At 31.9% G+C, this 13280-nt stretch overlaps 1 protein-coding gene across 1 annotated transcript in view; it reads left to right on the top strand.

Moving 5' to 3' along the window:
• Positions 1 to 13280, top strand: part of LRRIQ3 (leucine rich repeats and IQ motif containing 3) — a 134606-nt gene that overhangs the window by 3172 nt on the left and 118154 nt on the right. Inside the window, exons 2-3 of the mRNA XM_069478076.1 lie at positions 11145 to 11393; positions 12164 to 12487. Of these exons, the coding sequence (XP_069334177.1) occupies positions 11145 to 11393; positions 12164 to 12487 (573 nt within the window). The remainder of the gene's footprint in view (positions 1 to 11144; positions 11394 to 12163; positions 12488 to 13280) is intronic.

Genomic DNA, 13280 nt, shown 5'->3' with positions numbered 1-13280 from the left:
CTGCCTCAGTCTCCCGAGTAGCTTGGGACTACAGGCACGTACCACCATCCCTGCTAATTTTTTCTATTTTACATAGAGACAGGGTGTCACTCTTGCTCAGTCTGGTCTTGAACTCCTGAGCGCAAGTGATACTTCTGCCTAGGCTTCCCAGAGTGCTAGGGTTACAGGTGTGAACCATCAGGCCTGGGCCCCAACTTACTTCTTAAATATATTTTTCTCACTGTGCTCTGTTGAAGGAACCCTCACTTCCTCTCACCTTTCTGTAGTGCAGGGAAAAACACCCCCCACCCCCAGCCCCAAACTTCTGTTTTATTTTCTCTCTTAGTTTTCTGTAGATTTTTTTTAAATGGAATTCCCTAGGTAGTATAATCATAATCTACTCGATCCAGATAGCAGCATGAGTATTTTGGGGAGGGAGAGGACAGGGAGAGGGCAAGTGGTTGAAGCATCTAAATTAGTTGAGTCAAGAACTATAATAAATTTTAATTAGTGTAATATAATCTGTATTACATTGAATAGAAATATATTAATGGCTTAATTTTAGGAGATGGAAAATCTGTTTTTTTAATTTCTAACCAAGGATTGTTTGGGCTAGAAGTATTTGTTGTGCCAAACTTTCCTTATTAAGAGCTTGTGATTTCTGTACAGATGTTTTTCTGTGGATGTTTTGATTGTTCTATATCTATCTTCTGGCTTACCACCTTTTAGTTTTTTTAGGTTTATGCTTTGCTTTTTAAGTCTAGGGTGGAATAAAAAGAAAGTTGAAAAATGGTGTCTCATGGAAGCTTTTTTTCCTGAACAGAAATATGCAGCCTTCTATTAATAAATTTTATAAAGCTAATAAAATTGAAGAAAAAAAAGTGATTATTACAAATGAATCCTGATTCCTTGTTCTAAATGACTTTTTATGTCATTTGAAAACATGTGGAATATGCCATGAAAATGTAATGTTTCAAACTATCAGGGTTATTTATATTAATTTATAAACCCACTATGTTTTATTTTCATTTGCCAGCAGACATGTACTAGTCTGTCTCTTCTATTAGAATCTCCTCTCCTTAATTTTTAAAATATATTTTTTTCTGTGATATAAAATCATAGCAATTCTTCTTCAAAACAGAATTGACTCAATAAATCTGTTATCCAAATAAAAAGTATTTTTAAAATATAATTGCTTTGTTTTGTTAATAGAGATGGGCTTAATATGTTGCAGACATTCTAAACTGAAAATAAAGTTGGCAACCACAATGTGTAAAATATTACTGATTAGTACCCTTAGAGTTAGACTTCTAAAAAATAAAACTTAATTTTTCTTCTTTTTTGTGATTTTAATTTACATGCAGATATGTTGGCAGCTATTGTGATAATTCTGGAGTCCAGTATTCAGAATTCTATTTATTTAATAATATAGTTAATGCTTATGAAATAAGTTATTTGCATATAGACCATCAAATCTAATACTTAATGATATGCTAATTTTTACTTAAAAATGTATTTGCATTCCCAGTATCTAAAAATGTAAGTAAATGAGTGTTAAGTCAACAAAACATTTTTTGGAACAATTTATTTTCAATATTTATTATGTATTATATTTGGAAAGGAAATACACAGAATTTCTCAGTATTTAATTTACTTATTAATTATAACATGATTCTACTTCGTGTGTGTGCTACTGTTTTTTTTAATGGAAAAAGATGGGAGTAAAGATGACATTTATAATTGACTTACATTGTATTTTATAGACATGGGTTATTTATTGTGATTAACAATGTATGATAATTTAAAAATTAGCACTTTAGTAGATAACAAAACTAAGGGAAGGTTTGATGATAATGGTACTGATTTTTAACTGCAGAATTTTTTGAAGCTGTAATTAGGGCCTTGATGCTTTCTGTAATGTGTTGCTATACTTAAACTAAATTTGCTTTTTGAACATTATATTATTTGAACTTGATAATTTATAATCTGTGTGTACATTCCACAAAGTAATTGTAAAATTATCAAAGTCTAAAATGAACAAAGCCAATTTTAAATATGACCTCTTCCGTGGTCATATTTAAAATTGGCAGCAATTGGTAAGCAGGCTTTTAACTAAGTAGAGGAGAAGATACCAATTGCAGTGGTTTTTAGCTTCTCATGGTGGGCAGTAGAATCACCTCGTCCCATAGCTGCAGCAAAATGATTCAGAAGATGTGCTGTGGGACCTGGGCCTTTGTGTTTTTCTAATTATTCTCATGTGCAATAAAAATCCTAAAAGACTGCATGAGGTAGTTTAAAACAAAATATGAAAAATCCACACTTGTCCAAAATGTTTGGAAAACATGACAGATTATTTAACTGAACAGTCTGAGTAAGTCAAACATACTTTGTATTCTGAATGTAGAATACTCGTTTTTTAATGAAAATAAACTATATATATTCCTATAATTTATTAATCATATGTTAATTTTTCCTTTTGATAGCAATAACTTGGTATCATATTATAATGTTCTATTGTGGAATTCAAAAAAAAATATTAAGGTTGTTTATATACTGGCAAATAAATGTTCGTAGAGGTACATATTAATGTAATATAGAACATCAATATAAATTAATGTAATGTATGGGAAAGAATGCTAATGAGACTAATTTATTTTAGAATTCATATCACACCAAGTAAAAAATCAATTGGGAATAGTTTAAAAAATTGAATACATACAAAACAAAGCCAGTTAAGAAGAATAAAAAAATATGTTTTTAGGCACTTGGGATGAGATTTGGTATTGGAGCATTAAGATAACTTTTGAATGCCCTGACAGATAAGGAAGAGATCTTACTTTGGAGTAAGATTTATTATTATATGGTAAAAGGGAACCACAGAGAGTATTCGGGAAGCCCCTCCCCCTTCACTAAAGCTCTGAAAGGCAGGTTAGTAGTTCGTTGCCTGCTTTTTATCATAAAAGAAACTTCATGTAACCTGGGTAAAGTATTTAATTTTTATAGAGCCTATACATCTTTATGGAGCCTTCTGGAATGAGATAATGACAAAATAGCCCCCCATGCAATGTTTGAAAATATAATCAAGAATTATAATTTTTTCAAAATTCACTTACTGTATTTATTATTTACTTTTCTTCTGTTTACTTTGGATTTAATTTGCTCTTGTTTTTCTGTTTCCTTAAGATGGAAGCCTAGATTATTTTTAGATCTTTATTCTTTTCTAATGTGTGCATTCCATGCTAAGCACTGCTTTCACTTCATCCCATGAATTTTGGTAAGTTGTATACTTCATTTTTATTAGTTTTATTTTAAAATTTCTCAAAATTTCTTCTTTGACACATGTATTATTTAGAAGTGTGTTGTTTAATATCCCAAGTATTTTGGAATTTTCCACCTTTCTATTATTGATATTTAGTTTTATTTCATTGTGATATGAGAGCAGACATTGTATTATTTCTATTCTTTTAAATTTGTTAATATATGTTTTATGGCCCAGAATGTCATCTCTCTTGGTGAATGAATGTTCCATGTGAGCTTGAAAAGAAGGTGTATTCTGCTATTGTTAGATGAAGTAATTGATAGATATCAATTAAATACAGTTGCCATTATTATTTTGGACAAACTGATATCTGTTAGTTCAATTAAGAATACGAAAAATAAGAGATTTTTATTTTATCTCCACTTTTTCCTTTCCCAATGCTTTTCCTTTATGTAGATCTGAGTTTCTGATCTGTATCATTTTCCTTCTCTCTGAAGAACTGCATTTAAGGTTTCTTGTAAGGCAAGTCTACTGGTAATAAATTCCCTCAATTTTTGTCTGAGAAGGTCTTTATTTCTCCTTCACTTTTGAAGAATAATTTTGCATGGTACAGAATTCTAGGTTGGTGGGATTTTTTTTCTCAACACTTTAAATATTTCACTCTACTCTCTTCTGCCTTCATGGTTTCTGAGCAGTCAAATATAATTCTTATCTTTGATTCTTTATAGGTAAGATGTATTTTTTTCCTCTGGCTTCTTTCAAGTTTTTTTTTTATCTTTGATTTTTTGAAGTTTGAATATGATATGCTTAGGTGTGGGTTTTTGTTTTTGTTTTGTTTTTGACATTTATCCTACTGATGTTCTCTTCGCTTGCTGGATATGTGGTTTGGTGTTTGACATTAGTTTGAGGAAATTCTCAGTCATTGTTCCTTCAAATATTGCTTCAGTTTGTTTCTTTCTTCTAATATTTGCATTTCACCTACATTACACCTTTTGAAGTTGTCCCACGTTTTGGGAATATTTTGTTCTGTTTATTTTTTTTCTTTTCAATTTTTTTCCTCTTTGCTTTTCAGTCTTGAAAGTTTTTATTGATATATCCTCAAACTCAGAGATTGCTTAGCCATATGCAGTCTACCAATGAGCCCATCAAAGGCATTCTTCATTTCTATTATAGCATTTTTGATCTCTTACATTTCTTTTTAATTCTTTCTTGGGAAATCTCTCCACTTACATTATCCATTCATTCTTGCATGTTGTCTGTTTTTTCCATTAGAACTCTTAGCATATTAATCACAGTTGTTTTTAATTCCCAGTCTGATCATTCCAGTATCTCTGCCATATCTCTGTTTGGTTCTGATGAATCTCTATATCTATCTACCTGTCTGTCACTCCAATTTGGGAGCAGCAATTTGGCTGTGAACTCACTTCTCTGGCAAATCTTAGTAGAACTGATGTTCAGTTTGTTCAGCTTCTTAACGTATAAGGTCCTTTCATGTTATATTGGAAACCTCAAGTCCCTTGATTTACTTTTTGAAGTGTACATTCTATCTTTTTTTTTTTTTTTTTTTTTGAGACACAGTCCCACTCTGTTGCCCAGGCTAGAGTGCCATGGTGTCAGCCTAGCTCACAGCAACCTCAAACTCTTGGGCTTAAGCAATCCTACTGCCTCAGCCTCCTGAGTAGCTGGGACTACAGGCATGTGCCACCATGCCTGGCTAATTTTTTTCTATGTGTATTTTTAGTTGTCCAGATAATTTCTTTCTATTTTTAGTAGAGATGGGGTCTTGCTCTTGCTCAGACTGGTCTCGAACTCCTGACCTTGAGCAATCCTCCTGCCTCGGCCTCCCAGAGGGCTAGGATTACAGATGTGAGCCACCGCACCTGGCCTATACATTCTATCTTAAATTGGTAATTGAACTAGGTATTTATCTTAGTTAGTAATACACTTTATAGGGCTTGCTAAGTGCCAGACACTGTTTTGAAGCATTTATGTCAACTCATTTTGTCCACTTAAGAGTTCTGTGAATTAAGTGCCATTATTATCCTCAATTTACAGATGAGGAAACCAAGACACAGGGTACATAACTTTCTGGAGATCACCAAGCTCAGAACAACTTATATTTCAGTTCATTTTTACTCACCTAACTTACAAACTTCTTGAAAAATCGAAAAAACTTGTTCTAACCAATAGAATGTGGCTGAGGGTGAGTAGATGCTTTACCAGTGCAGTGATAACCTTAAGAAAGCCAGCAGGTTCTGCTTCTGTGCTTTTGGCAGCCCTGAGTCAAGCATTTAGAAAGTCTGGCTGCCCTATTGCAGACAAACATGGATAGATGACATGGAGAGGCCAGGTCAAGATGGAAAGGCCTTGAGACAGTACAGAGACAAAGGCCTAGTTGTTTCAGCATTCCAGCTGAATCTGACCTTCCAGCTGTCCTTGCCAAAGCATCAGACATAGGAATGAACCATCTTGGTTGTGGCAGTTCAATTGAGGTCCATAAGACTGAAGCTTCAGCCAATGTTAGTTAGATGTTTATTGAAATCTGACTTAGTTCTAGGTCCCATGCTAAAATTTAAAAAAATATAGCTAACTATAAAACAAGTTTTCTGTTCTCAACAGGCATGTTTTAGTAGGGAAGAGGAACATTAATAATAAATAAATATATAATCACTAAATTGGAGATGTGGACATGGAACCAAAATCTAAATAATGACTAAAAGTCAGCTAGGCAGTGATTTGCCAAAGAGAGTTATGCTAAGAAGTGTCATATCTTGAGTTGGAGTTTAGATATTTTGTTAATTAAGAAGCCAAACTTCTGAATTATTTATAATTTTACTCGTTAAATAAAAAGTAACATTTCAATACTACCTATTTTTCTTTACCACAGTTAATTCAATTTTTCCCATGGGATTTGCTTTAAAACATTTTTAAAAGAATTAGGAAACAGTTTTTTTTTAATTTCTGAAGCCATGAACCCTGTGAGTCAACTTAATAACCCTTGTATTTCATTCATAAAGATTTTTTTATCATAATAGTCATCTTTAATCAAAGCTAAAAATAGTTATACAAATAGGGAAAATGCATTGCACTAAGTAATATCATGAAGATTATCTCAAATTTGGATTTAATATCCCTTTAATCACACTAGTATTTAATTCTTACAACAATTTTTTTTTCTTAAAGTAAGCATCTTTTTGATTAAAGTTGAAATGTAAACTGCTGGACAAAATGGAGAAAAAAGGCATCTCATTAAGTATTATAATATCACGAAGATTATCTCAAATTTGGATTTGTGTGACACAGTAATTCTTTTCTTCCTCAGACTATATGTCTTATTTATTAGAAGTTTTCATGTAAAGTAAGAATGGCAATCAAACTAATTCCCTTATCAGTGTCTCGGGAAAATCTCAGAACAATATAGAAAAACTGCCCCCCAAACTAAGATAGAGCCCAGAGACCAAAGAATGACTCAGACAAGTCCAGGTTGGTGAGTTAGATGAGTTTATTAGAGATTATTTACACAAGGCATTCATTTGTGTAAATAATCTTTCACATGCAGAAGTTTTTTTGGCTCTTTACTCCTTGCACAGGAGTTTCCCACACATTCACTTCTCCAGCTATTTATTTCTTGCACAGTTCCTTGAACTTTCAGTCCTGGGCAGAGCAGGAGTTATTCTTCTTCCTAGAGTTAAACCCACACTGTTTACCTGTGGTGTTGCCTTAAATCTCTTTCCAGTGAGTGATGCAGAGCTCTTATTTGTATCATCACATGTTCATATTGAAACAAATCAAGCATACACAGTACAATCATGTACCTTCATATAACCTATGTTATGTTAATGACACTATAATTTTCCACTAGGCAGAGATTTTAGTATTAGAATTAGCTAAAGGATATTATAGGTCAGCTAAAGCAATTCTAAAGCAGTCAAGTCTGGTTTACGTTGGTCGCCTCTGCCTCAAGAAAGTGCTGAGGCACATCTCTTTTGCCTTGTAACTATCTTTAGGTGTTTGCTTAATCTGTTTTATAACAATTTTGTTGAGCACTCCAAGCTAGCACAACACAGTGTGCCTCTTTGTGTTGTGGGGAACTTGTATTTTTCCTCAATTATACGTTACTCATTTTATGTAGAAAAAATTTGAACATACTTAAGAATTTTGTGGAAAGGGGACATTATTTTAAGATGTTGGTTATAACAGTATTAATGTCACAAAGCTACCGACAAGGTTATTCATCTAATAGGTAAAGTTTGAATGCTTCAAATAAGTGCAGAACCTCTCATTTTGTAAAATTATTTAGTTTGTCTAACTAAAGAAAATAGAAAAAATTCAATTTTTGAATGATACCAGTAGTAGATCATTGATGTGTTCAGATGGCATATAGACATTAATCCAGAAAATGTAAAATAAATAATTGCTGATTGATGAATCCACAGACATTAATAACTGTACTTAGTTAAAAACACTTTTTTTATTATTTTAATAGATTCTGGGGCTACACATTGAATTTCATTACATATATATTATATAGTGGTAGATTCTGGGCTTTTGGTATACCCCGTCACCCAGGTAGTATACGTTGTTCCCTACAGTTAATTCTTCATCCCTCATGCCCTCTCATCATCCCCTCTGTGAGTTCCCTATGTGCATTATACCACTCTATGTGCCCTTGTTTAGCCATAGTTTAGCTCCCATTTATAACTGGGAACATCTGGTATTTATTTTTTCTGTCCCTGAGTTACTTCATTTATGGTAATGGCCTCTAGTTCTATTCAATTGCTGCAGAAGACATTATTTCATTTTCTTATCTTTGAGCAGTACTCCATAGTAGGTATATACACTACATTTTTTTAATCCACTCATCAATTGATGGGCGCTTAGGTTGATTCCATACCTTTGTGATTGAATAGCACTGTTTAAAATCCCTGAAAATAAATGCCAGAAAGAAGATAATATTTTCTACAAAGAAATTTCAAAATAAACTTAGAGATGGAATAATCAGTATGAAAAACAAATGGTTTGAAATAAAAAGATTTTGTGTGTGTATATATATGCACCCAAAATATACATAAATATGTATTTATATATAGCTATATATAATTATATATATAACTTTGTGTATATATATAAAATTTGTGTACTGATGCAGTGATGAAAAGTATAAAGTCACCTTTAGTTTTATGTGAAGAAATGGGATCTCTGATCTTCCATGTTGAGGGGTGTTGGTTATCCAAAGGTTTTGTTGAGAGTTTATGAGCTACAAAAGAACAGAAAATTAAGAAAATGAAAAATTAAGCCAGAAACTGGCAGAAAATCTTTACAAAACACATACCTAATAAAGGAGTGGTATCCAGAATAATACAAAGAACTCTTAAGATCGACAATAAGAAAACAACCCAATCAAAAAAATGGACAAAAGTTCTGAACAGGCACTTTACCAAAGAAGATACATAGATGGCAAATAAGCATGTGAATGATATATATTGCTCAACATCATATATCATTAGGGCATTGCAAATTAAGATGGGATACCACTGCACACATATTAAGAATGGCCAAAATCCAAAACCCTGACCCCATCAAGTACTGGAAAGTTTGTGGAGCAATAGGACCTCTCATTCATTGCTAGTGTGAATGCAAATGGCCTAAACACTTTGGAAGACAATGGCAGTTTCTTACAAAATGAAACATACTCTTACCCTATGATCCAGCAAGTAAACCTGGCATTTACTCAAATGAGTTGAAAATTTATGTCCACAAATAAGCCTGTACACAAATGTTTTTAGCAGCTTTGTTCATAATTGTGCAAAGTTGAAGCAGCTAAGTTATCTTCAATAGGTGAATGGGTAAATAAGCTGGTACATCCGTACAATGGAATATTATTCAGTGTTTTTAAAAAATAAGCTATTTTTGTAAAGACATGGAGGAACCTCAAATGCATATTATTACTTAGTGACAGGAGCCAATATGAAAAGAGTACATATTGTATGTCTACAATATGACATTCTGGAAAAGGTAAAAGTATGGTGACATTAAAAAGATAAGTGGTTGTCGGGCTAGAAGGTAGGGAAGCAGGGAGGAGCACCAGGGACTTTTAGGGAATGAAACAATAATGGTTCTGCATGATACAATAATGATGGATATGTCATATATTTTTCAAATCTATAGAATTTACAACAAAACGAGTGAACCCTAATGTAGACTATGGACTTTACTTAATAATGTATTAATATTGGTTTATTAATTGTATCAAATATACCACATTTACACAAGATTTTAATAATAGAGGGAGAACGGTAGGGGTTGGAGAAGCATGAGGTAGTATAAGGGGACTCTTGTTTTTTCCACTCAATTTTTCTGGTAACAACCCCTGCCCAAAAAAAGTTTACTAATTTAAAAGATCACATGATCATAAAATAAATGACACATTTCTTTGGTGTATGACTCACTTTACAGGTTTCCTGCAGAATAGTTATTGGCTTCAAAAAAGAAACTTTTGCGGCACCCAATTGTCTGTCTCGAAACTTCCCGGTGTACCCTAGATATGGTCTCTCCTAAGCCCTTATTATAAACTGTTCTGGAGTTAGCCTATCTTTAGGCCAAAATGGAGAAATAGGTCTTTGAAAGGAGAGCCTGAGAGAAGACTTCTTAAGGTATTTTCTAGTTAGGGAGTCCAAATGATGGGATGCAGTATGAATATTGCCCTACATTCTAGGACCTAATAGAGCTTAATGAGTTTAGTTTGTAAAAGTTCATTCGTATCTATTCCATATCTGGATCTTTATATTTGGAAGACTTGTTTACCTGTAGTTTAGGCTAATCTTTCTCAAAGTGTTTATGAATTGCCTGTTAAATTATAGATTCATGGCCCTTTAGCCTAGAGATTCTGATATAGCAGTTATAAGATGAGGCCCAGACATCTACCTTTTAACTAATTCCTTGTGTTATACTTAGAGTTTTGAGAATTATAGTTTTAGGCCTTGGCCAGGATATAAAAAGTAGTCAATGTCCTGAATGAGTGCAAGAGTTTATGTGGCTTTTCACATTTATTCTCATTTGAATTATACTGGTTCAGTTTACCTGCAATGGTAGAAATTGATACTTCCAATAGGGAAGGTGGTTAATCTTACAACATGCCTCTAAATAGACCACTTGAACTTGTAATTCTCTTCTCAAGTATCATTGACTTACCTTTTATGAAAGCTGAAATTACCCATAATATGGGAAAAGTCATATATATGATAAATGCAATAAAATTATATAAAAATTATATAAAAAACTTTGATACAAAAGTTGTAGATAAATTTAAATAATCAAATTTTAAAGCTTAGATTCTGTATCCTAATTGCCTGATTGAACATAAAAATAATGTAATGACAAATCATCTGTTTAAGAAACGAATATTGTTGATGACAGCTGAAAGCCTGAATTTCATCTAATCTACATTTTTCAGCCTCTCTGGCAAAGATTATGACAAAGATTATCACTCTCCTTACTTGTTCATTATTCAGTGCATTCCTTTATTTAACAGTGTCTTTTAAGCAAAATTATTATACCAGCTATGCAAGGTATAGTTTGTTGTTAGTTGTCTTGTCTAGATGTGATATTTTATCTCAGCTACTTCACTGAATTTCAAGTTAATTATTCTATGAAAGATGAAATTTTCTTCTCTTACTAATTAGTTGATTGATGAGGGCAATGATAACATTCTGAGTAGTAGTTATAGAAATCTTAGATATTTAAGATACTTTGGGATAAAAAGTAGTTCTATGAGAATTAGATATATTTCTTTAATTTCAACTTTTCTACCCATTTTTATTCTCACTATTTCTTGGCAAATTTTTGTTTGTTCTCAGATTTTTAAAAGTTGAAAAAATTTTTGAAAGCAGTTTCTCATCTTTCCTAGATGTTTCATGGAACAATCACAGAAGAGCTAACCAGTCATGAAGAATGGAGTCACTATAATGAAAACATAATAGAAGACCAAAAAGATTTTGTTTTTATGAAGTTCAGTGGCCTTCATTTAAAATCTATGGAAAATCTGCAGTCTTGTATATCTCTTAGAGTATGCATCTTCTCAAACAATTTCATTACAGATATTCATCCACTTCAAAGTTGTATCAAATTAATCAAACTTGATCTCCATGGAAATCAGGTAACAATAGGTATTTCAGATACTTGCATGTAAATTAAATTTAAATATAATAAACATGTTATCTCTTTGCAATATTTCTGTCAGTCTTTTATCTAAAATATAAACAAAATTTAAAAATAAATGAAAAATATATAAAATGTATATAAATGCAGAATTTTAAATGTAAATAAAAAAATTTAAATAAAAACACATAAGACATGATTTGGTATATTTTACTTTTTAAATCTGTAGTCTGGATTAAGAATACTTCTTCAGCTGTGCAGGGTGGCATGTTCCTGTAGTCCCAGCTACTTGGGAAGCTGAAGCAGGAGGATCCCTTGGGCCCAAGAGTTTGAGGCTGGCTGCTGTAAGCCATGATGACACCACTACACTCTAGCCCAGACAACACCACTAGACTTTGTCTAAAAAAAATACAAAAACAAAACAACAACAACAGCAAAAAACCTTTTGACTCCTTCATTCTTTATTTAAGTAAAGTATTTTAGAAAAATTTAAACAGTCAACCTAATACAAAGGAATTTTCACTGAACAAAATATATATGATTATGCATTTCATTACACTAATAATGATAACTTGATTCCCGATGACCAGTGTATGTGTTTCCTCCAGTCATCATTTGGATAATTAAAAATGCTTTTTTTGCTTATTAATAACATGTAATTTGGGAAATACTGAATTTTAGAAGATGTATAATGTTTTACCATTTTCCATGCTATTTATAGAAAAGTAATTAATATTGGAATTTAAAATATTTTTAATAATATTTCAGATAAAGAATCTACCAGATACCAAATTTTGGAGTGGATTGAAGAACCTGAAACTCCTCTATCTTCATGACAATGGATTTTCAAAGTTAAAAAATATATGTGTGTTATCTGCCTGTCCAAACCTCATTGCCCTCACTATGTTTGATTGCCCAGTAAGTTTAAAGAAAGGATATAGACATGTTCTTGTTAACAGTATATGGCCTCTCAAAGCACTGGATTATCATGTGATTTCTGATGAAGAAATCATTCAGAACTGGCACCTTCCTGAAAGATTTCAAACATGTAACCACCGACTTTTCTTTAATTTCTGCCCCGCTTTAAGAAAGGTAATTGGCTTCATTAGGATTTCATTTTAAGTAAATTTTATAGAAGTAAAACTTTACCTTATGAGACCTATCTAAGTTATATAAACTCTTTAGTATTTTTGTATTAATTATATAAAATATTACCAACCAGTAAATATATTAGTAATAGTTTTATATCTGAAAATTTCTAAAAGTTTGTATGTCTATTGCATAAAAAATTGAGTGTAAAAGGATAAAATTGTCGAGAAACAAATTTTTATTTTTTAAATTGAAAGTAGATCTCTAATTAATTCAGGTTTTGGTATATGAATGACTCATTTGGAAATATCTGATTATTTTTTGAGTGCCTTAAAGAACAATTTAGATAGACTGTTGTTGGGAGAAGATAAATTATTCAGTTCAACCATCATTATCTGTTGATTTATAAAATATTGGAAGAAGTGTTTGGGAAAACTTGATACGTAGTCAGAGGTTGCAGAATGCTTAAATTATAGGTAAAAATATAAGAAAAACATTCTTTATGACATATGAATGTTAGAACAAATAAATCATATAAGAGTTCAAAAGGGGGGTTAATTTGCAGCTGTTAGAAAAAATAGGTATAAGAGATAGTAAATAAAATATATATATATTGCAGAGCACTGTTTATAATATGTTCTAAATATATATAAATTCACATGTGATAAAAATTTATGTATATATGTGTAGAAAATTTAAGGAAGAAAATCATTTTGAGCAGTGATTACATCTGAAAGGGCATATGTACATTAAACAGTGATTATGCAAGGGAAGGCTGAAAATTACAAAGTTGGAA

This window comes from Eulemur rufifrons, chromosome 8, assembly GCF_041146395.1.
Source record: "Eulemur rufifrons isolate Redbay chromosome 8, OSU_ERuf_1, whole genome shotgun sequence".
Classification (NCBI taxonomy): Eukaryota; Metazoa; Chordata; class Mammalia; order Primates; family Lemuridae; genus Eulemur; species Eulemur rufifrons.
This window is presented reverse-complemented; position numbering and strand designations above follow the sequence as displayed.